At 39.8% G+C, this 22329-nt stretch overlaps 1 protein-coding gene across 3 annotated transcripts; it reads right to left on the reverse strand.

Moving 5' to 3' along the window:
- Positions 1-4298: 4298 nt before the first annotated feature.
- Positions 4299-22210, reverse strand: PATZ1 (POZ/BTB and AT hook containing zinc finger 1). 3 transcript variants are annotated; one of them, XM_075719056.1, is made up of 6 exons: positions 20916-22210; positions 18442-18505; positions 15035-15106; positions 12498-12669; positions 6616-6753; positions 4299-4717 (listed from the first exon to the last, which is right to left on the reverse strand). In XM_075719056.1, exons 1-6 carry the CDS (start codon positions 22208-22210, stop codon positions 4299-4301), a joined length of 2160 nt encoding a protein of 719 aa, XP_075575171.1. The 3 variants fall into 3 exon arrangements, with proteins under 3 accessions (XP_075575171.1, XP_075575172.1, XP_075575173.1); XM_075719057.1 differs by lacking the exon at positions 15035-15106; XM_075719058.1 differs by lacking the exons at positions 6616-6753; positions 15035-15106.
- Positions 22211-22329: the final 119 nt, after the last annotated feature.

Here is a 22329-nt window from a genome sequence, read left to right on the forward strand (position 1 = left end):
AATTCAATTAGTTGAGTTAGATAGACATTCAGTTACAGAGCTCTTCTATTCAAGTCATTCCTTGCTGCTGACAGCAGTTGAGGGAGGAACAATAATTTCAGGGAATACGTGGGAAATAACAAATATTCCCTAAGTCACTGGCACTCAAACAGGTCTAAAATTGTGACTGGGCATTTGCAATTATACAAAAGATTGGTAGGAAGACCAACTCCACACCATCTTATAGTTCTAGGCTTTAAAAAACAAACGAAACAATCATCCCCCCCAACATATAATACTTTGCCCTACTATAGTTAAGGCACTGGATTGAGAGAAGGAAAAATCTGTGTTCAATTTCTGGTTCTGCTATCAATTTCCCACGTCATCATGGGTAAATCACTTTAAGATTGAGAGCTCACACACACCACATTACCATGCATCAGGTGAGCCACACTAGTAATTCTGTTTGCACACATTTAGCACATGACAAATGCAAGGTAACGTCACTTAATTTAACTCAGTATGGAATAAATTCACATTAAATTCCTTTACCTTGCATTTGTTGTGGGTTGACAGTACATAAAGACAAATTACTTCAGGCAACAAAAGAAGCCTGATGGTAAGTCTGCGCCCCTACATTCAACACAACACTTAAGCATGCATGCAAGCGGTTTTTAGTCCTTCATCTTTATTTCACTCATTCACTTATAAGCATTTAGTCCTTTCTTGTCTATGTTTAAGGTTTAGATTATAAATGGTTGACGATGTTTTCATCATACCTGATACACAAGGGTATGAGCCTCAGCTGAGGGGTTTAAGGACTCCCTATACTACAAAAAAATACTACAACTCTGATCATCAAAATTTGTATGAACTGAAGTTCTCTTCTTGGCAGAGAAGTGCACTGACTCAAACTTGGATTGCAGTCCCACCAAAGAAGATGACAAAGAAAGGAGGGCTGGCCCAAAATGAGAACTATTATCTATACACTGATATGCCAACTAAAAATGTAATAGAAACAAGTTAAGCGAGGTTGCAGCTCAGGGCGTGTTAAGTATTTCCCTTGGACCTCTGAACTTACAAGGCTGAGTTTTCTGTTTGGATCTGTCTTCTGTTCTATGAGAAGCAGACATTTCCCAAAGTACAGAATATAAAGAATTTACATGTAGATTAAATTACTATCCAGAATGGAATATGGCCTCAAAGAAGCAGAGCTCTGAAAACACACCACTGCTAAAGATCTGCCAACCTACTGCTGGCACTAGTCTGCACCAGTCTCTTGTGTTGTTGCAAATCTCTCCCATTTACACTAGGATGATCTAGAACTGTCATTTCAGGATTGTTAACTTCCTGCCTAATTGTTTCCCTGTCCACTAGACTGAGAACTAAGTAGCTTTCATTCAATGTATTCATGACAACTTAGTAAGCATTTTCTTTGACAAGCAAAATGCACAGTTAGTGTTTCAGAAGGCTTCCTCTTTAGTTCAAGGCTTTTCATTTGTTTCATCAGGTCAAATTCTGTAGCATTCAAAATTACATTCTGATACACATGGCCAAAATTCAACCCACTAGTAACACTAAAGTCAGTGGAGCTAAATGTAGGATGAAAATATCCTATTTTCTGGCCTTGGCTTTTGAAGTTGAATTTTATGACTACTGCACCCTCTTTGAGCACATATAGGAACGTTGGGGACACAAACTTCTGTATCTTTCAGAACACAGCCTCAATTCAACAGAAATTTTCCTGGTGGCTTAAGTACGAGCTATTAGTAAATAAGAGTGACTGCAGTTGCATTTGCTAATCCCAATGAATTGTTATGCTGACTGGAAAGCCTGCTCTATCTTGACTTGCCTGGCAGCTTACAAGATTGTCTCATCATGGTCTAGATTTGTAAGGTATTTTAAAATGTTTTGTTATGTTTCTGAAATGTCCTGTTTCTACTTGTCAACTAAGCTTACCAGTAAAGCAATAGCAATTCCATGAAGCTCTAGTTTGAAGGTGGGTTGGTTTGGGTTGGGTTTTTTTTCCCTGTTAAATGAGACTCATACCTATTCCAGGGTTTCTGGGGGAAGATGAATGGAGAAGAACATGTCCTTCAGTCTCCCAACACAGATTAATAGCAAAACATCAAGTCCACTGCAATTTGCTCTCAGTTTAGAAAGTGCTGGTGCTATAAAGAGAAAGCCATTGATTATTCATCCTTGGTTTATAATACTGGAGAGCAAGTACAAAAAAAGTAGCTTCTTACAAGAGAGAAGCTGGGGTTTCTAAGTCTGTAGAATTTAGAACGTCATTCCAAAATTCATATACTTACAAAAGGCTCTATACTTCTAACATAAAAACAAAACAGGAATGTGTCTTATTTCAGTTATGCATTAGCTGCAGGGTTTGGATTAGGAGCACCTGGGCAATGCGAGTTGTGGTGCAACAGCAGTTTGTGGCTATGTTCACATTTAATACAGACATATCTCCTGCAGAGGATGTCGGTCCTGGTCTGAGATGGTCTATCCTGTTTCCATCATTAATACAGTGCTGGAGCAGTTATTGTTTCATAGAATGCAAGTGTGGTGTGGGACTTGGGCTCTTCAGAGTAGCCTTTCTAGAAACATTCAGTACATGTAGCAACTTAAGTTTTCCAAATCACTGCTTAAACCTTTGCTCATTAACCCTCACAACAATTGTGAGAAAACTTTTCACAGCAATTAAGGAATAAATTCAGTGAGCTGTCCTATGTGACCTTGAGCATCAACAGCAGAACCATAATTATAACTCAGAGTATTCCTAACTCCTAACCCTGCGTTAATTAAACAACATTTATACCTGGATTTGGTACATAAAGACCTTGACAAGTTACATGGAAGGAGAGGGAGGGCCAAGAACGGACATTATTTCTGCACAAGTGGTATTTTTCAGATTAAATGGAACCTCCAACAGCCTAGAGCCCAGCTTCTTTGCATTTTGTAATCAACTCTCTCTCAGAGATATGCTGTTTGCAATTACCGTCTCTTACAGCAGAAACCTTCTTCTTTGGAAAAGAAAGGAGTAAGGCTGCCTTTTGCAAACCTGACTAGAAGCAAATCAGGAGAGCATGACTGTAGCCAAAAAGCCCAGGTCACTGAGAATGCAGTACAGTGTAGAGAGGGATTAATGTCTCATTTACTGATTCTCATTTGCACACCTTTTGGACAGGTGGCTAAACTGCTCAAAAACCAGACAAAACAAGGGGATGCAAAGTAACATACTAACTTCTTTAATAGCGTCCAATCCAATTAAACCAAAATCACTCTGTGAACCCCTGGGTTTATTCACACTAAACACGTCAGTGGTACATAGTGTTAACCCGATAGCTGATTGTGTTTATACCCTAGGTCCCCACATGAAAAATGAGCACCAGTCAACCAGACTGCAATGGTATTTTTCCTTCCTTTCCCCTCCCCCCATAAAACTATTTTTTCATAGACTTAAAACAATCAACTAGCCAAGTTATTAATTATGGTACATCTAAAAAAAAATTAATACTAACCCTAATGTGACTGCTGCTTTAAGAGTGCTCTGTGTATCGCCTTAGACTGGCTTTTCAGTAGCAATTCACTACAACAGGTCCTAAAATAATAATAATAATAGAGAATTAAAAACCTGACAGCAAGTTTAATAGTTAAAAGTAACAAAAACAACCTGTTCTGAATGGTGATTTTTCTCAGCAGTTCAGTCCTGCTGCAGCACTCACAGCCTCACAAATGGCAGAAGGGGTTCAAATTCTCTCACCTTCTTTAAATTTTTCTGGTTTTAAAAGGACAACTGCATTGTAACCTGCTAGGTACCACGGGGCATTTTACTTAATGTTATATTCAATAATGGGTCAATAATGGGTCTGTTTTTAAAACTTACTGTTTTTCTGGGGTAGGTTAGGGAAGGTGGGGAATAGAGAGAGAACAAAAGCATAGCTCCCTGTAGCTGTAGCTCCCCAGGTGCCTTGGTCACTAGGACTGTCTAATCCTCAGATCAGTGCTGGCAACTTTTGTTTATTCTAGAAGATCATGACGAAACACCAGCAGCAGCCTCTACAGCTCCATTTGGTGTTTTAGGTCATGTCTCCTATTCAAGGTCACCATCTTCTGTAATTTATCAGCTAAGAAGCATTTTCTCCCTCTCCCCAGTGAAGGTTCAAAGGTGGGGTAGGGCATGAGACAAAGAGGGAAGCTAAAATGAATAAAAAATTCTCAGCTATAGAACCAAATTTCATTATTTCCTCTTTCTTTCACAGCATCTTATCATTCTAGCCAGACTGCTGCTTTGCTTTGTTAAGATCAAACTGATCTCATTTCCCCTCTGGCCCCATTGGTTGCTGGTCGACCTCTGGATCCACTAGGGATGATGCAAAAGCTGACTGGACGATCTGAAACCCAAATGACTCCAGAAGAGACATGTTCTGTTGGGGTGAAAAGGGGGATCCTAGAGCAGGACCGAGGTCCCCCAATGGGCCACCAAGGGCCCTGACGTGAACTTTCTGTATGTGTTTGTTCAGATAAGACTTTGATCTGAAAAAGCTGCCACATTCAGGGCAAGGGTACTTCTTCTCTCCTTCCGTCTCCATTTTGTTTTTGCTGACTGCCATGTCACACGAGAAGGACCCATTGGTGCTCTGTTTCTCAGGAGTCTTGAGGTCACTGGTGTCAGAGAGGTCTCCGTATGAATCAGAACTCTCAATCGGGTCCGAATGTGAACATTTCTGGCCTTCTACGGGAAAAAGAAGAGAGAGAAGTTTTCAGAATCTTATCTCCCAAAAAATTATTTAACATGCATCCAAATAGATGATATTGGTTACCACCTGATTTCATTAATGCCTGTCATGACAGAATGATACACACTTAACATCGCAATCCCTCATATCTAAAGCCCTTGACCATAGGTCCTCTTTACAAACCACCGGGCTGCTATCAGAACAACGTCCAGGTTTTTATTATGGATTTGTCATGATACTGAATGCATCCATAATGAGTCTCTGGTTCATATAATACTTCTTTTGAATCCCAAAGATGTCTCACAATGTTTATACCTCAGGCACTACAAAAGGATAGACCTAATGATGAGTTTTTAACTGTACGAGTCACTTCCACACTTCTGAAATATTGTTGATATTTTGGGGGAGAGCCTAGAAACATAATAAAGTGTAACAGGCTGCAGCAAGATGTGAAAAAACCTGGAAATACTCGGCAAAACAGCAGTGAGCTACTGCAATTTAAGAAGCATAATTTCATTTAGTCTTGAGGAACTCTTTTTTTACAAGTTAAGTGCACCACTGTTAGAAGTGAACTTCATAATCTAAAATCGTTCCCTCTTTAAATACTGTAGTGTGAAACAGGAGAGAGGTTAGGGACACTATTTTAAGTCATTTGGATACATATCCTGGCAAAGCCATTGATATGTTTGGAGTGTTCCCATTCTCCTCTGGCAGTACGCCAAGAAAGTTTGTCCACACTTTTTGCTAAGCGCAGATGAATGAGCGTGGGAAACCCAGACGTACTCCCTAAACAGCTCTCTGAATACAAATAAGCTGTATCTACTATTAACTCTAAAAGACCAAAGAACCACTTGGCACAACCCAAAAGACAGATTTGCTCTGGACTCAGCATTACAAACCAAACAAGATATGCATGAAATCAATACACGACTGAGCTGGAGTAAATCTCTTGTTAAGTGAGCACACCACCCAGAACCAAAGGGCTTCTGTAGTAACTCTATCAGAACTTCAACAGAAAAAAATTGCACAACTGTAGCTTTCCGCTGGCACAGACTTTGTTTAACCCAGCCTGCTGTGTCCTCCTGGGCAAGAAAAAAAATGTAACTTTTTGGGACAACCACAGTTCTGAAGAATTTACTGATGTTTCAGCTTCACCAGGAATACTGACAGCTCAAACCAAGAAGCAAAAAGCAAGCTATTCTACATAGATTAACACACAGCTCTACATATTCAAAAGTTAAACACTCTTTAGCTATTCTTACAATAATATCTTTTTTCTTTTTTCCCCAGGAAGTTAAATGCAGGTTAAAAACAAACAAAAAAAAGTAACAGTACTATTATCGCCCTCTACCTCTCCTCCCCAACAACAGCATTAAAAAGTGTAAGTTTAACTACAGATAGTTGCATGGCCCATCATCAACCTGAGGATGAATATTGCTTTCACTGCTCAAGAATCTTTATGAACTAAATTCTGAGGCTCCCCTTTCCTTCACTGGAAATCAGAAACACGGTTTGACTGACGCGAGATGCAAGTATAGTAGGACTAAGGAACTGTCAAGGATCTGCACCCCTCAGGCAACGTTCAAATACTGACTGCTCCTAGGAAGATGCTCGAGATGAACTAACTGGCTTTTTCAATCTCTAAAATCAAAGAAACTGCCAAAAAGTCACATACCCTTACGGGTCCATCTCCTTCCCCCAGACTTGTTAAATCAGCTATCCAAGGACAGATATTACATACTATGTGATGCTATGTAATTTCTCTGCATCTCCCTAAGCTTCTTTCCGGTATTTTCCCTGACCTTCCTCCCTCCCCTTTCTCACGCCCAGCCCAACATCCCACAACACAAAGTTCTGCACAGAGCAGCAAGGTGCAGAGCAGCGAGTCTCTTGCCTTTGATGCCATAGGTCCTGACGCAGTGGAACGCTGCTCCCCCATTCGGGATGGACTCCTGGTGCCTGGAGACCTGGGGAAGGGGAACACCGTGGTGGGTTTTAACATGGACCTTTAAGTAGGAGGCAGAGGAGAAACCTAAACAAGATAAAAGGAGATGAGATCCTGCCACCAGCAAAGACACACATCTGCCTTCCCTGTTCTTTTAATCTTTCTCTTGCTCCTACTCCCTATTACAAAATTGCCATTATACTAGCTTGATTTCTGGTTACCCACAACATGCCCCAGTAGGATTCCTAGACATAATCAGGCAATGAATGCAATGCATACCTTTCATTAGACTTCATTTACTTTTTGGAAGTCATGATGAAAGAACAGCCTCCTTGAGAAACAAATCCTATGTAAGCAAACCTAGCAGATGACATGAAACTTTCTGAAAAAAAAAAAAAAAAAAAAAAGGCAGAAGAGACATGATACAAAAAGGCACCCATGTCTCTTCGCCATTTTTGCGCTGTTTTATTTATTTTAATTAAAAATGCCTTCATCGTCTGATAATACTTTGGAAGATAGTTCAAATTAGTTTATTTTATGCGGTTAAGATCTGAAGGAATGCCATTTAGTAACACCCCTCTTTGGTATTTAGTGTGCTTTCCCCTTAGGTTTCTGTAATTTATAGTGACTCCTAGAAGGCAGAAAGCTAAAACTACTGAGTCTTTAAGGTGTACAATTTTGTTCTATAGTAATTTTTGAAAAATATTTCCTCCAATCAGCTCATCCCGAGTTTTAAAAACCATACAAAATCTCCTATTTTGTCTGCAGTTAACAAAAAAAAATTAAAATGAAATTTCAATATTTCTATTAGCTCTGATCTGTAAGCCCAAACCACTAAAATTAAAAACATGTATTTCAAACAACTGATTTCTGAACAAAACAGTTTTTTACATTTGTGCATGTGCTTTTTTAAATTGTTTTTGAAGTCTCACAAATATGGTCTTTTAATGCAATAAATTATCTCATATATATTTTGGAATGTTTTTAAATTCAGATTTTAATTAGTACTAGTACATTTGGACCATATACGAGGCACAAGGAGGACAGAATTTTAAAGACTTCCTACACAGGTAAGCCTCAACAACCATCTTAATTTTCTATTAAATTTTGAACTGAATATTATGGCACTTTCATGTTAGAAACATTTTCCTTTAACAACTGAGAACACAACACAAGTTTCACCATCACAGATACAGAGTTGCAGGTTTACTTTCTGGATAGAGAAAACCCAAGACCTAGATTTTTTCAAACCAATACAGCATTTACAGCACAAGCCCTTGCAAGAGAACTTTCATACCAATGCTTCATTTTAAATATGAATAGATATACTACTGTAAAGCCATTTTTATAGTGATATAACTGCATTTACATATGACGATATATAATATGTTAAGAAGGATGCAAAACCAATACTGGCACACCTCTCTGGGGTGGATCTTCTGACAGCAGCTGTTAGTTTCAGGTGCTGAATTTAATAATGAACATGGCTTTACACTAGAATTCCCTGTGCCTACCCAACAGAATATCCCTCTACCCAGACTTTTCGTCAAAGCCAGAATCAAAGAGTATTCAGGGATTATTAAGAATTATATATAGGACCTGCAGAGCAAGACAGAACTCCATAGCAACCTGCTGAAGGGGAAAAAGGGCAGGTTGCTGAGAATGAACAAGAGAGAGTTACTGTAGACCTCCAAATTGAAGATAACAGTGCAGAAAAGTAGATACACCACAACTGAAGAAACCAAGAACATACGACTCTCAAAATACAATGGAGCAGAATCACCTAGGCCAAGTCATCCAGGGAATTAATGTAAGGACATTATCCTCTGAAATAGCGGAAGACCTACCCTCAGACACAAAATGCTGTACTGAATATCTCACTGGGCCACAAGAGAATATATTTTTTCCAAATACCAAAAATTCACTGTAGACATGGAAAGAACCAATGTTTGACTGGCAGACAAAAGCACACAATGTACAAATATAATGGTGATACTTCCAACTACAAGGTACTTCCCTTATTTCATACATGTGTCTAATAACCATATGCATGCTGCGATGAGCATCTTTATGTAGCAGTGCATTAAAATCTCACTGCCAACCATTAAAAAAGGACTACATACAGGTATTCAGTGTTTTTCTATACAATTGACACAGGAAAATCTGCAGTTGCAATCTCTGCTATACAATATTTTTTCTGAACTCTGCAATTCTATTTGTAGACTACATTGTTTTATATAATGAAAACTGCCTGCAAAGTGTGTTAGTTCCCCTTTATGCACTTGGCAGATGAACATGTGAGTCATCAACTTCCATCAAAGCAGTAAGAATGCCAACTGCTTCATAGGAAACTGTTTAAAGTGAGATTTTTTTGGTTGGTTGGTTTTATCCTATTTTTTTTCTGAAGCACTTAGCACTGGCCTTTTTTTTTTTTTTTTTTTTACACCAGACTTTAATTATGAATGCCTGTCCTAGGAAGATGGGGGATTCATAGACAATAATCCTTTACTTTTAAAAATCTCTTTAAAAAGTCAGGCTGATGCAGAGGATAAAGTGGCAGTATTTTTCAAAGAAGGAAGGTATTTATTGCTTTACCCATACACATCTCTCAGCTTTGCAGAGCAGATTATCTCTTCATACCAGAGGAACCAACATTAAAAACATGCATAGAGAGGAAATGATCTGCTTTATATAAATGGGATCTACCCCTTGATCTCTTAGATAACATCTATAAGGAGGCAGACTATAGAAGTAATTGCAGGATGCTCCTTTTTCAAAAATTCTAATTTGGATTTAGCTGGAACATCCAGAGAACGTGTCTTGCTTTAATCAACTCTGTATCCACCATGAAATATACAAGAATTCATTTTACTGTAAAAAAAAAAAAAAAATTCCATCTAACTTGTGATTGGAATATTTACCCTTCTCCTAACTAATTTGATTTCTGTGAAGCAAACAATGCATATGTGTCTGAAACAGAAAATGTATCTTATGAGTTGCACATGTTATTACAAAGTACAAGTTCTAGACTTGCCAAAGTCATTAATCTCTTAAGTTCTTCAAAAAAGCCCACATAAGCAAATAAAATTCCTAAGGACGGTAATAGAAGATTATGTAACAACAAAGCAGGAGGAGGTCTTTTTTATTTACACTGATTAAAGAGAATTTGTCTTAAAAAGTGAGGATTATTTTTCATAAGCACATTTTAGATGAATTCTTAAAAAAAAAAAAACCCAAACAGAAAATCCCAGCAAAAAACCCATCGCACAGCTTCCCCGATTTAACAAGATTTAATAGCTTCCATAATTATTTTAAGCATAAAGACCCTAAGTAAGAAAATAACCTGGAAAAAACATCAAATCACAGATGGTAATTTTTGGACATTATACTGCCATTTTGTAAAATAAATAAACAAATAAAATCAGTAGATGGGTGCATGCATGACATGGCAAACGAGTGGCTACTGCTTTCAGTCAGGTACTGAGTTCCCCATCTCCTAAATCTGTTAAACCTTTAAAAGAATGTGAGACTCTTGATTAAGTTCCACAGAAAAGCACTCAGACTGATGGGATAAACTGAGGGATTCTAAGCTGTCTTTAACACTAGGATATGTTCAGCTGTATAAGAGTCACCTTTTCATCCACTTTTTTTTTTGGTGGGCCAACATCCAAAACTCTCTCTACAAGCAGCTTGAGCATTCTTGTTTGACAATTACTATATCCAGCACTAACTAAGTTCCAATTCAAAAATACACCAGCACGTTAGCTGAGGGAAGACTAAACCAAAATCCCATTGCACAAGCACCACAGCCACAGCACAAACAGTCGGAGGGATGGCGCACAGCTTCTGACTCCACCAATGCCTATGGAATAGATGTTTCTAATCCAGAAATTTTCCACTATACTTCACCTTGCCAGGCTCAACAATTTAAAAGATATCTATTTAAAACAATTAACATTATAATTTGATTCTAGAACACTCTGGGTTAAAAATTCTGCTGTCATGGATCATAAATCTATAATATGCTGTGAATTTTGATAACAATGAGTTCATAACACAGTTGTTTGACAAATCCAGTCCGTAACTTCCCCTTCCTATGAATTTTAACACTGGGTAAATTTTTAACAATAACTCACCAGATTAATTATGTTTTTTAAGTGCTGATGTAAACTGAAATTCACAGCAGACTAAATTCTGGCAACACATATGAAATACACAAACTGTAAGAAGAAAGTAGCTGCTTAAAGTTTGCTGTACAACAGGTTCCCTATCCTTCTACAGAGAAGTGTATATTTTATTTAAATTTCCACTGTACATTTAAACCTGTAAAATATGAATAAACCATTTAGTCATTTCCTATGATTGTTTGAATGCCAGATCTGTCTTTGTCATGCTGGATGAATTTTGAAAGAGCTGCAGTGACATCCAGTGGTAGTTAAGTTGAAACTCAAGCTTACAAATCTTGGATTCCTTACAACCCATACGAGTTTCTGTTTGGCACAATGTTCAACTGAAGGAGAGCAGGATAGCACCTGGATCTTGGATAGTGTCTTCCACATTGTTACCACAAAAAGAATCGGGATAAGCTTAAGCAGTTTTTCAGAAGATAGGCCCTCAGCTGAAAAGAAGGCCAAGCTCAATTTTGTACCATCTACCTGGAGCTTCAGAATCTGACGATTTTCAACCCAGATACCTTTTTCACTCAAACTGTTAACCTCATTTTCAGGACCTAACAGATGGTTCAACTACTGGAAATACCTCCCTTGCAATTTAATATCTCTCATTACTCATCAACTCCTAGTCATCCAAAAGCTCCCTGTATAGTCCTCACATTAAATACAGAACAGCTTTATTCTCTCAAAAGATTTCACCTCTCTTAAATTAGAAAATGGAACTCACATCATAAAATTACTCAGAAAAAACAAGATCCCAAAACACAACAGCAACCTCTTCCTATACTTACTAGGTACATATACCCGTGTGAGCCAAGAGACAACGATATATTTTGAAGTTGTGTATTAATCATTAAAAAAAAAAAGACACCAGTAAGTGAAAATTATTTTTCCAGCTTGCCTTACATCCCACAAAGCCTAAATTTACAACTCTTCCAACTGAAGAGTACCACAAACAGATGGAAAAGCTTCAAAAGCTCTTAGTCATACAGTTTAGTTTTAGGTAGTCCTGCGAGGAGCAGGGAGTTGGACATGTTTACAGGCCCCTTCCAACTTGAGAAATTCTGTGATTCTATGAAAAGCCGTATTTGTACAAATAAAGGTAAAGCACATTTCTAGTGCTCTTTACAAAATCTGTTTTAGAAATGTATGTTAATACAAAACAATTTCTTGGGTTAAGAGGGAGAAGCAGCTTGACTCTACTGCTGCACCAGGAGGTTAAGCAAGACTGATAATATAATGTAGATTTTTTTTTTTATGTACAGTGCCTAATTTTCAACTTGGTGTGTATTTCAAAGATTCTTCTTCCAAACTGAACACAAGGACTCAAGTGTAGCCAGGTATAGAAAAAAAGGTGTATGGTGAATAGCGGCAAGGCAACTTATCATGGTTATTTTATAGGGATCTGGCTATTTAGCAAATAGAATTATTCAAACTGTCTAGAAACAATTTGCTTCAGATTTAAACTGAGTTTCTTCAGGAACTATCAGCCATGTAAAAAGGCCAGACCTATAGCTCCATCAGTTGCAAGGTTAAGCATTCAATAAGAAAAACAAAGACGGTATAACCTCCTCCTGTTGCAGAGAGAGTCACGTAGCCTTACAGCCTCCCTAAGTGTTGTCCCGTCCCACTGAAATAAAAAAATAGTTTCTTCATTACCTCGGTTACAGATAGTGCAGAAATTGCTTGGTCCTTCACTATGTTTCTTCAAATGATCTGCCATATATGCGGCTCGCAAGTACTTCCCACACACCTGGCATGGAACTTTGTCTTCATGACATGCTAGGTGTGAGCGCAGTCGGTCACGAGTGGCAAAGGAAGCATTACAAGTCTGCAGGTATAATGAGAACCATGTGACTCATCAACTCTGCTAAAAACACTGATATTGTTGAATATATTTAGTATTCTTTAGAGTAAATACCTTAGACCCTGTGCAAACACACAAATGACATGATGCACAAGCCATTTTCCCACAAATAAAAAATTCAGATCACCAACATACTGCACAAGATGTGAAGTTACTACTCAAAAGAATTAAGAAAGCAAGAAAACAGCTCTAACGTACTACAGACAGTAAAACTTAAATCAAGAAAGAGTTGTAAGGCTTTAGCTCCTCACTGAGGATGAAGATACTAAAATTTTAAGTAATATTTAACAAAAGTAGCACAAACCACTTCATTCCATTTACAGTAAATTCTGCCATTTCACTGAGCCATTACAATCACTTTAGACCACTCAAAATGTCCTCTCTGTCATCTTCCTAAATTTTACTCTTTGATCTGATCAATCTAACTTCAGTACACAGAATCCCTTTGGAGCATGGAGACATACAAAGCAAGCATCAGAGAACTGGCTGGGATGAGAATATGACAAAAGACAGTAAAAGAGCGATCCTGGTATCCACAGAAGCAGTGCAAATTGTAGAAGTGAAGCCTCAGAACTGTGCAGGTATCAAAATAACTGCATGACACTGTAATCTGTTTATAACTTACCCCTGATCAAGGTATCATATTCCACTTACTACCGTGAAACAAGCTTGATTTGGCATAAGACAATATTGATTCTACTTGCCCACTTCCCAGACATAACCCATATGATGAGTGAGGGGTCCTTCCCAATTTTATAATCACAGCAACTGGCAAGCATGCAGGCATGCGTGTATATAGTCTACTATAACAGCCTGCCAGTTCTGAAAGGCTTGCTCTATCTCTAACATGTGAAGAAAAATAAATCACCAGCAATACACTGTACAAGTTATTAAAGATATAGTCTGAAACCATTGCTCATAAGTGCAAGAGGAAAAACAAAAGCAAGCATACACTAGAATGACCAGACCAAGCAGGCAACAGTGACATTCAAGATTGTACAGTGTTTCGTTTATACCACCTTTATATAAAATAACACAGTTTTAAGATGTTTAACCAGAACCCCCTAGGAGATGAGACTGTTAAGTGACCCGGGAACTGGATATATTCTGTTATACACAGTATCAGTGTGTAATTAAACAACTGTTTCAGCAGAGATAGACTTGTTAAAGTAACAATCCTAGTAAAATTACAAAATTATAACTTCAATTAAGTGAAATTGAAAATACAGAAGAGGATAACCCATATAATTATATATAATTTAGTTAATCAAGAGCTTAATCAAAAAAACATTGAAGGCATCTGAAAAGTACCTATCAATTTCAACAGGCTTTACATTTGTTCAATCCTATGAGATGCTTAAGTATGGTAAACTCCCATAGAGCTGAGGCAAGCACAAGACTTAGCACCTCAGAGGATCAGGACTTAATGAACTTAAAAAGACAACAGTAAAATTATCTGGATTTCGTGATATGTACAGTTTAACTAAGCTCACCAGAGATTCATAAATTACAAGTAGTGAAGATTAAGAGGCAAATTCTTGAACATGAAAGATTTCTCTTAATTTGAAATCTCAGTACACAGCGCTGAGCAAAACAGGTGCAGCTTTCACTTACTAAAATGATCTTAGAGGTAAACACTGATTTAAGGCAGGATTCCAGCACTGATACTAATCAATCTGTTGGATATCAACTAAAGATATATAACTAGACAATCAAAGATGACAGCCAAGAGATCCATCATCGTAAGTCTAAAAGTACTGAGCCACAGTAAGCGTCCATACAAAAGCATTGGGAGTGCATTAGTTGATGAAGCAGACCAGAGACAAACCACATAAATACAGGGATGCCAGAAGTAAAACCGTATCTGTCCCATATTGAACTTATCAAGTCGAAAGCTTAGGGAAAGGCAATATAGTCATTTCTGTGTTTGATTTCTCACTCTTGCTGCTGAGTTGTGCAAAGTTCACCTTTGGATAAGCTATATAGTAAACACATCTGCAAAGAAGCTTAAAAAAAAAAAAATTAAGTCCAGTGGAGAAAGCAAGAACCAGTTTAGCTGAATCATAACAATGGGAGACAGGACTAGGTTTAAAGAAAACCCCAAAGTTAATGTTCAAATAGTTAATATTTATAAAAGGTATAGAGCAAAAAAAAAAAAGTTTTATTTTACAAAAGATGTGAAGTGCTAAGTGAGTGCTAAGTATTTATCATTAATTGTTAATCATAGAAGAAAACTCTCCAGTGCTTTCCTATCAAACATTGCACAGGTATATAAATAGATCAAAAAGAATATATATATAAAGTTTAAAAAACATTGTTTAAGAAATACCTCTTGAAGTTTCAACTTTTCTATGGATGTGGATGTCTCTGAGCTTATTCCATGGTGGCTGCCATTTTCCTGCTAATAGGCAGGAAGTAAGAGAAATTAGGACAGGAAGAAACTCATTCTGCATTGAAATCAATGGGAAAAGCACTGGACTTGGGATGCCAATTTTAGGTTTACTTAAATAACTAGATCTTTTTCTTTGTCAAAAGCTGTGCTTTAATTTAACCTGCATTTTTCTCTTTTTTATTTAAACTGCCAGAAGAACAACCTGTCTCTTGTCTCTGAGAAGGAGCAAACTTCTGTTTTCTCCCCTTGTTTTTTTGCATCCACAGATTTTCAGATCACCATTTCCTCCCAAACTGCAGCCTAACTTTCATACCATTCACACTCAAATGCCAACAACCCAGCTTCACCTCTTCCCATGACGAGTCAGCAAACTGAGCTATCCCATTATGGCCAGAAAACTGACTTACCCCTTCTCCTACATCCAGAACTCAACTGTCAGGTTAAAAAAAAAAAAAAAAAAAAAAAAAAAAATCACCAGTGCAACAATCCAGGGGAAAAGATCCAGGCTGCCACTTGCCACTTGGTGTCTTGTCTGGACACCAAAGCAACTTCTTGGATCTGATTTCTCAGCTGCTGTGGCTCTGTGGAGGCCTTCCCTATCCTGAGTCTATTTTAACAGTAATGAAAAAGCTGGAATCGGGTCTTTATCTGGCATCAGGTGCTACAGGTGCTGGAACTTAGCGTAGTTTTTCAAAGATCTGTGAAGCACAACCGTTATTTTAGGGGGATGAGCGCAGGACTACATGCTGAGCACTGAAAACTATAGCTGTTGCAGGGATGTTCAGCTTACAGTTGTCCTGCTTCTCATAGTTTCATTTTATTTATTCTGAAGTTGGGTTGACACCTTCATGCTTTTGTTTTGGTAGTCTGAAACGTACCATGATGCCACATCAACAAAACATCAGATATCCACTGGTTTGCAAAGATACGTGTGGGCTCAGGTAAATGGCCAGTGGATTTTGTTTAAATTGTAACAGAGCACCACTTCCAAGAATGCCATTATGACAGAGGATTCTGGAAAGCTTTTCTGTTTACTGACAGAGTACTTCTCTTTTGCAGTAAACATAAACAAAGCATGACAATAACAGGCCTTTTCAACAGGAACCCAACAGATTCAAAAAGGATGCTCAATACTGTTCAGGTTACTCTCATGGGGAGCTAATTTGCCAAACAAAATCAATGGAAAATGAGAATGGAAAATGGGGAAACAACATGCCAATATTAAGCTATTTTCCTTCTTAGTGGCCAGATTCTGTGTTTAGATACACGTCATGGAACAGAAGTGTTACTGGTTATGAGATAATCACAAGGAGAACTTTATCAATTTATACATCAGCTTTCAGATTTGAAACAAATTTTCAGCGTGATAGCATCCCTTCAGTGGTTTGTACCATGTATATCAGATCTGTGCATATTTAAGAAGACTTTCTAAATCTGACAGGATATTATGAAGTTTTTTTTTGCAAAGACACAAGACAGCTCTTTAACAAATTTTCTACACTTTAAGATTCATGAAAAATTAACTTTGCAAGGTTAAGCAGTCAAAAATCAAGAACAGACCAAGCCTGAATGACAGCCTCAACTCTGTCCTGATGCTTGTAACCTATAGCCTATACCTTTTAACTAAAATGAACAGTGCATACAGTATTATGGCACTTTAAACAACACACAATGGGAAAGACTGTTCTTAGAAATTGCCGTCACAAAATACATGTGTGCAAGCAGATGGAGTTGAGCTTGGCTGTACAATCTTAGCTTCCATATTTATTTAGTTTCCAGCTTTTAGCGTATTCTCTGATTCACACAGAGTTTATACTTAATATTCTTAAATCAATCAGAAAACTAGAAAAAAATTATCAGGTATCGGCTGGCAAAGGGCAATTCATGTCCAACAACGTTATTCATAAACTGTGTTCATTCAGTACCTTGATATCAACTGGCAAAAGACTGATGCGTTTCTGTTTATGTTGGGACCTAAACATTCATTTTCGCACTTGCACACAAATACACGCTTATGAAAAAAATTTGTAGCCATCTTCCATTCACCCACCCAGACCCCTTACTATCCCCACATTGTGAAGTCTTTTTATGAGTGGAATTTTCCAATTCATATAAATCTATAACCCCTAAATCATCTTAAGAAGCTTAAACCAATCTAAGGCTTTATACAGTATATGCAGTTAAACCAATGTGAAAGCTCTATGGCCTTATTTTCAAAGGTGCTGGACTTCCACAGATCATACAGAAGTCAACAGAAACCTTTAGATTGCTCCGTATGTCTGAAAAACTGTTCACTGGATTATTAAAGGTGCAAAATGTTTCAAAACTCTCACAATTTGGAGGAAACACAGGAGAGGTGTGTCAAGAGATGGGGAAAAAAAATGCAGATTGGGAGGCAGTCGTCACGTAGGATTGACTAGGTTCAGAAAATGTGGTTAAAAATTTTAGAAGAAAAAAAAATCCTCTAACCTTCACTGTCTTCAAAGAAAATGAAAATTATCTTGCTCCAACTTTCTTTAAATAAATAATTAAATAAATCTTTCTTCAGAGACCAAGCACGGAAACTGTTAGCCCAACAAATGTTTTAGAAGTTTGCCCAACAACTATGTGAAGGCAGTGGGTGATAGTGGAAGCCGATTCCCAACTTTAGTTTTAATTAATACTTCCAGGCACCTTTTAAATCTCTCTATAAATGAATTACAAAATATCTTTCTTGATTTGATCTTTCAAACCCTAATGAATAATTTATGAACTGTAAAAAACTATATACAACATTATGACATTGTATTACAAAGGATACTGTGATGCTGTTATTTATATTCTCACTGGGATAAAAAAAAGCTTCCAATTTTGCTCAGTGCAATGTTCTGAAGGCTATGTGATCAAAAAAAAAGAGTATCTTGGCAAATCATGATAATTTACCAGTTTTATTTGAAATTGTTCTAAAAAAAAAAAAAATGAAGTCAGCATTGGAGCCTCCTCTTGGCAACAACTGCAATAAAAAAAAAAAAAGGGGGGGGCAGAGGGAATCATCTGTGACATTGCCTCTAAGCCCAGAGACAAGGTGGCTGGGTAAGAGATCCAGGGTGAGACTGGGATAGAGCAGTAGAAGAACATCTGGTAGAAGGGCAGGGAGGCAGGAGGACCAAAGCTGTAGATGACACAAAGGGCTGGGGGACGGGAGGGATGTAAAGCAGCTGTCACTGTTGAACACTGTTATTTACAAACATTTATCCCAATTCACACATACACGGTATTTTTACTGATATTTCATAATTGTCTGCACGCATAAATGCAACGCCAAAGATGACCCATACATCAGTCTAAACCCCTCCAGCTCCTACCTGACACTTGTGAGGTCTCTCTGAGGTATGCACCTGTTTGATGTGTCCATTCAAGTGGTCTGGCCTTAAAAGAAAATACACATAAGCAGACTTAAAACCAATACTAAAAATAAACTTACAGTTTTAACCAAAAAAAAAAAAAAAAAAAAAAAAAAAGATCCCAGTGGTGGAACTATTACAAATGTAGTGATATTTAACTTTCCAAGCACCATATCACCAACAACTGGGACTCTACCTTGATAAGTGCCCTCTCCAACTTGCTAAAAAGGCAGCATTTCCTCAGGAAGAAATTATGACTGAACGATCAGAGAAAACAGGAAATACAAGCTACAATTTTCAAGCCTGCATGTGCCCTTCCAAAATCCTATTTAGATCTTGACAATCAGGGCACTCTGATTTACAGTTGCTGAATATTTGAAAGTCAGACCCTTTTGGTTTATGTCCCAAACACAGATGTAAGAAGCCAACTTTAAGCACCTCTGTGCAAAAAGACTGACTCTAAACTCTGTTGCTGTGACACATTTTCCACCAGCAAGATGAAAAAATACTGTCCTAACTCACAACCTGGTGGGGAGACTGCATTAATACAAATAAAGTGCTCTGAAGGTCCCAACTAGAAGGTGCAATGGAAGAGCAAATTATTACCGAAGAAAAGTTAGACCATTCCTCACAATCAGTAAAGCCTATTTTGAAGAAGAGAGGACTGAATAGCTGCAGATTTTCCTGGTGGGAGTTTCTCCTAGTGGGAAGAAAGCTTTTCATTGTATGAGGCCAAAACTGCTTGGAAACAAGTTCTCCACCCTCTCCTCCCCCAACTTTCCAGCTGCGCCAATGAGAGGGCGCGGGATGGAATTCACGCACTGCAGACAGAAAATAGACTGAACTTTGCAGTCAGGCTGTTAAACCTGATGCTCCAGCAAGTGGGCTGGAGCGGTGTAACCGGAAAGACTGGTTGGGGGTCCTTCTAGGTACCTCAAGCCTAGCAACCTCATGTGCTGCGCTACTGAATGAAGGAAAGGATACTAAAATTAGACATCACGCTTCCAACTTCCTTTGGCTGCTCCTACGACTGAATACTTAAACTCAAAAGAAGGAGTCTCTACTTTTCATTCATACTTTGATTTTACAAAGGTGTGTAGGCATTCCTGTTGGTTACTTTTATAACAGCATTCCTGCCTGTTCACATTAACTTACTGGGAAAAAGAACTCAACATGTATCTTTCACTTGTTGACAAAAGTCTTGACACAGCAACAGCAGAAATCTTTACATGTGAATAAAAATAATAAAAAATGGCAGATGATCCCAGGTAGCACTATAATGAGAAAAATACTTTCACTCCTAGCTACAGATGAAATCTTTGGTTTACAACCTTCCGTCACTAAATTTGCAGTCCTTATGAAGATGCACCCCTAATTATTGCTGATTTTTAAAAAGAGAAAGAAAGAGTCTACGTTGTAAAAATGTATTTCAGTAACAAAAAGTCCCTCTATCAAAAAGCGAGCTAGCAGGGGCACAATTCCTATATTTATATAGCTGGGACAATTCTAGCCCTAGTAGCCTTTTGATTTGTTTTCGCACCTCGATTCCTTCCCTCCTGTTAGAGCAGATCCACTGCTGTAGAAAACCGACTGCTGCTACAAAAGTAAGACAGAGCGTATGCACCCCCCTCCCCCCACTACTTCTAGTCTCAAAGTGAGCATCAAACTTCCAAAAAAGTTTCAGATTCATTAACTCAGACTATAAGATACCGCTAACACAACTACGTGTATCAAACTACTTATTAAATTAACTCCCACAAACAGCGACAACAAAAATCAGCAACATTAAATGCACAGATCTTACGTATGTTGCAGGGCAGAAACAGGATCCCCTTCAGAAGGATGTAAACCCAAAGGACACAAAGATCATGTATTAAAAGATACTTGATGCTGCAGCCTTTGAAATCTCACCTCTTCCTTCACATTTGGGTGATAAAAAACATTACGAACTAAGAGAAATGAAGGGAAGTTAAGAAAAAGAAAATTTAAAATGGATACGAGAAAAATAATAATCTTGAGATGTATTAATATTTTGCACTTCAACAGCACCTTCAAACTACCTGCAAATCAGTAGTCTCAAGACACTTATGTGAGGGAGGTAATTATGTCAATACCCATTTCACAGAAGAGTCATTTGAGGGAGAGACTAACTGATTTGCCCAAGGACACGCATACACCAAGCCTGGGACAAAGCTGGGAACGTTACCCAGAAGCCAGCTGACTCCCAGTTCTGTGTCTTAATTACTTTTAAACCCTTTCAAGAGACTGTAGAATAGCGTCCCAGCGGAAATGACGGGAGTCTCATTTCTCAAGACGTTTTAAAATGGAACAGTCAAACTATCCTAAGTACAAATTGTTCTTGTTTCCCAAGGGATAGGAAAGACAACTTCCTAGGTCTCCGTTTGTGCCTACGGTCCTTATAAGGACTCCCTTACCTGGAAAAGCCTTTTCCACAGCTCTGGCAGATGTAGGGCTTTCCCACAGAGCCATCGTGAGATCGAACGTGATAGGACATCCTGTCTTTCCGCTTGAACCGTAAGCCACACACCGGACAAGAGTAAGGCTTCTCGCCAGAGTGTGACAGCTTGTGCCGATTCAGGTGGTACACGTCCCGAAAAATCTTGCCACAGATCTCACAGGCCACCTGTTTCCTCGTCCTGCTTCTTTTTCGGGGTGCATCGGGGTCATCCTGACCGGGGACACCATTTTCACCCAGTCTCGGGGGTGGGATGTCTATGTAGCCCAGCTGTAAGCTTGTCACCCCGTGTTGAGCCTCATGCTGGCGAAGACGATTAGCATCCGTGAATACTTTCCCGCAGAGGCCACAAGGCAGGATACCAGCCTCTCGCAGGCCCCCGGGGGTACCAAACATCATGGAGTCCAAGAGATTGGCTTTACGGGGACGCCCTCTGCCCCTCTTGGTGCTTAAAGCGGGGGCACTAGCAGCAACATTCTGGAAGGGTGAGGCCAGCAGCGGTGGGGACAGAGGTCCCGCCACCATGGGCAGGCGGTCCACACCCTGCAGAACAGGCAGGGAGGACTGCGCCGCAGTGAGCGCAGCCCGCGTGGCCTCGTCTTCGGGCATACCGGCGATGCCGTTGCCATTGGGCGCCAAAGCGGCACCGTTGGTCATGTCAAGAGGGAAGCCGAGGTCGGCGGCCCCCGGACGGAAGAGCATAATGTCGGGGCGTGCGGGGGGCACGAGGATCTGCACATTGGACTGCTTGATAACCTCCTGGCAGATGTCAATCACGGAGCGCATCAGCAGGAACTTGGCGGCCGTCATGAGCTCCGGGAAGCTCTCCAGCCGCACCACGATGCGCGACGTGTAGGCGAAGTCCAGGATGTCTCCGAACACCTTGGAGCTGATGGTGTGCATCTCCAGCTCCCGCCCGCCCCCGGGGGCCCCGCCGGCCGCCGCCGCCCCGCCGGCCGCCGCCGCCGCCTCCGTCGCGCCCCCTTCCGCGCCGCCGCCGCCGCCGCCGCCGCCTGCCCCGTCGCCCAGCTGCGCGCTGAACACCGACTCGAAGTACTCGCTGCAAGCGGCCAGCACCGCCCGGTGCGCCGGGAAGCTCTCGTCGCCCACGCGCAGGAGCACGTCGCAGAAGCGGCCGCCGTTCTTGCGCTGCTGGTTGAGGCTGTGCAGCATGTCGGCGCTGTGCCGGCTCACCTGGTACGTGTAGCAGCCCGACGAGGGGCCGCAGGCGGCGGCCTCGCTCACCCGCTCCATGGGCTGCGCCGCCCCGCTGGCGCCCGCAGGGGGCGCGCGCTCTCAGGCCGCCCGGCGGCGCGCGCCGCCTCCTCCTCCCCGCCCCTGTCCGGGCCGACGGCGGCGGCGCGCGCTGCGCT

This window comes from Pelecanus crispus, chromosome 11, assembly GCF_030463565.1.
Source record: "Pelecanus crispus isolate bPelCri1 chromosome 11, bPelCri1.pri, whole genome shotgun sequence".
Lineage (NCBI taxonomy): Eukaryota > Metazoa > Chordata > Aves > Pelecaniformes > Pelecanidae > Pelecanus > Pelecanus crispus.

Bases quoted from the DNA above. Each gene is read 5' to 3' on its own strand.
- PATZ1 (XM_075719056.1), bottom strand. From the start codon at position 22,210: ATGGAGCGGGTGAGCGAGGCCGCCGCCTGCGGCCCCTCGTCGGGCTGC. The intron at 12,670-15,034 runs GTATTTCTTAAA...TTATACCTGCAG, and splicing joins AAAAGTTGAAACTTCAAGAG to ACTTGTAATGCTTCCTTTGC. The intron at 4,718-6,615 runs GCAAGAGACTCG...TTTTTCCCGTAG, and splicing joins CAGGACCTATGGCATCAAAG to AAGGCCAGAAATGTTCACAT.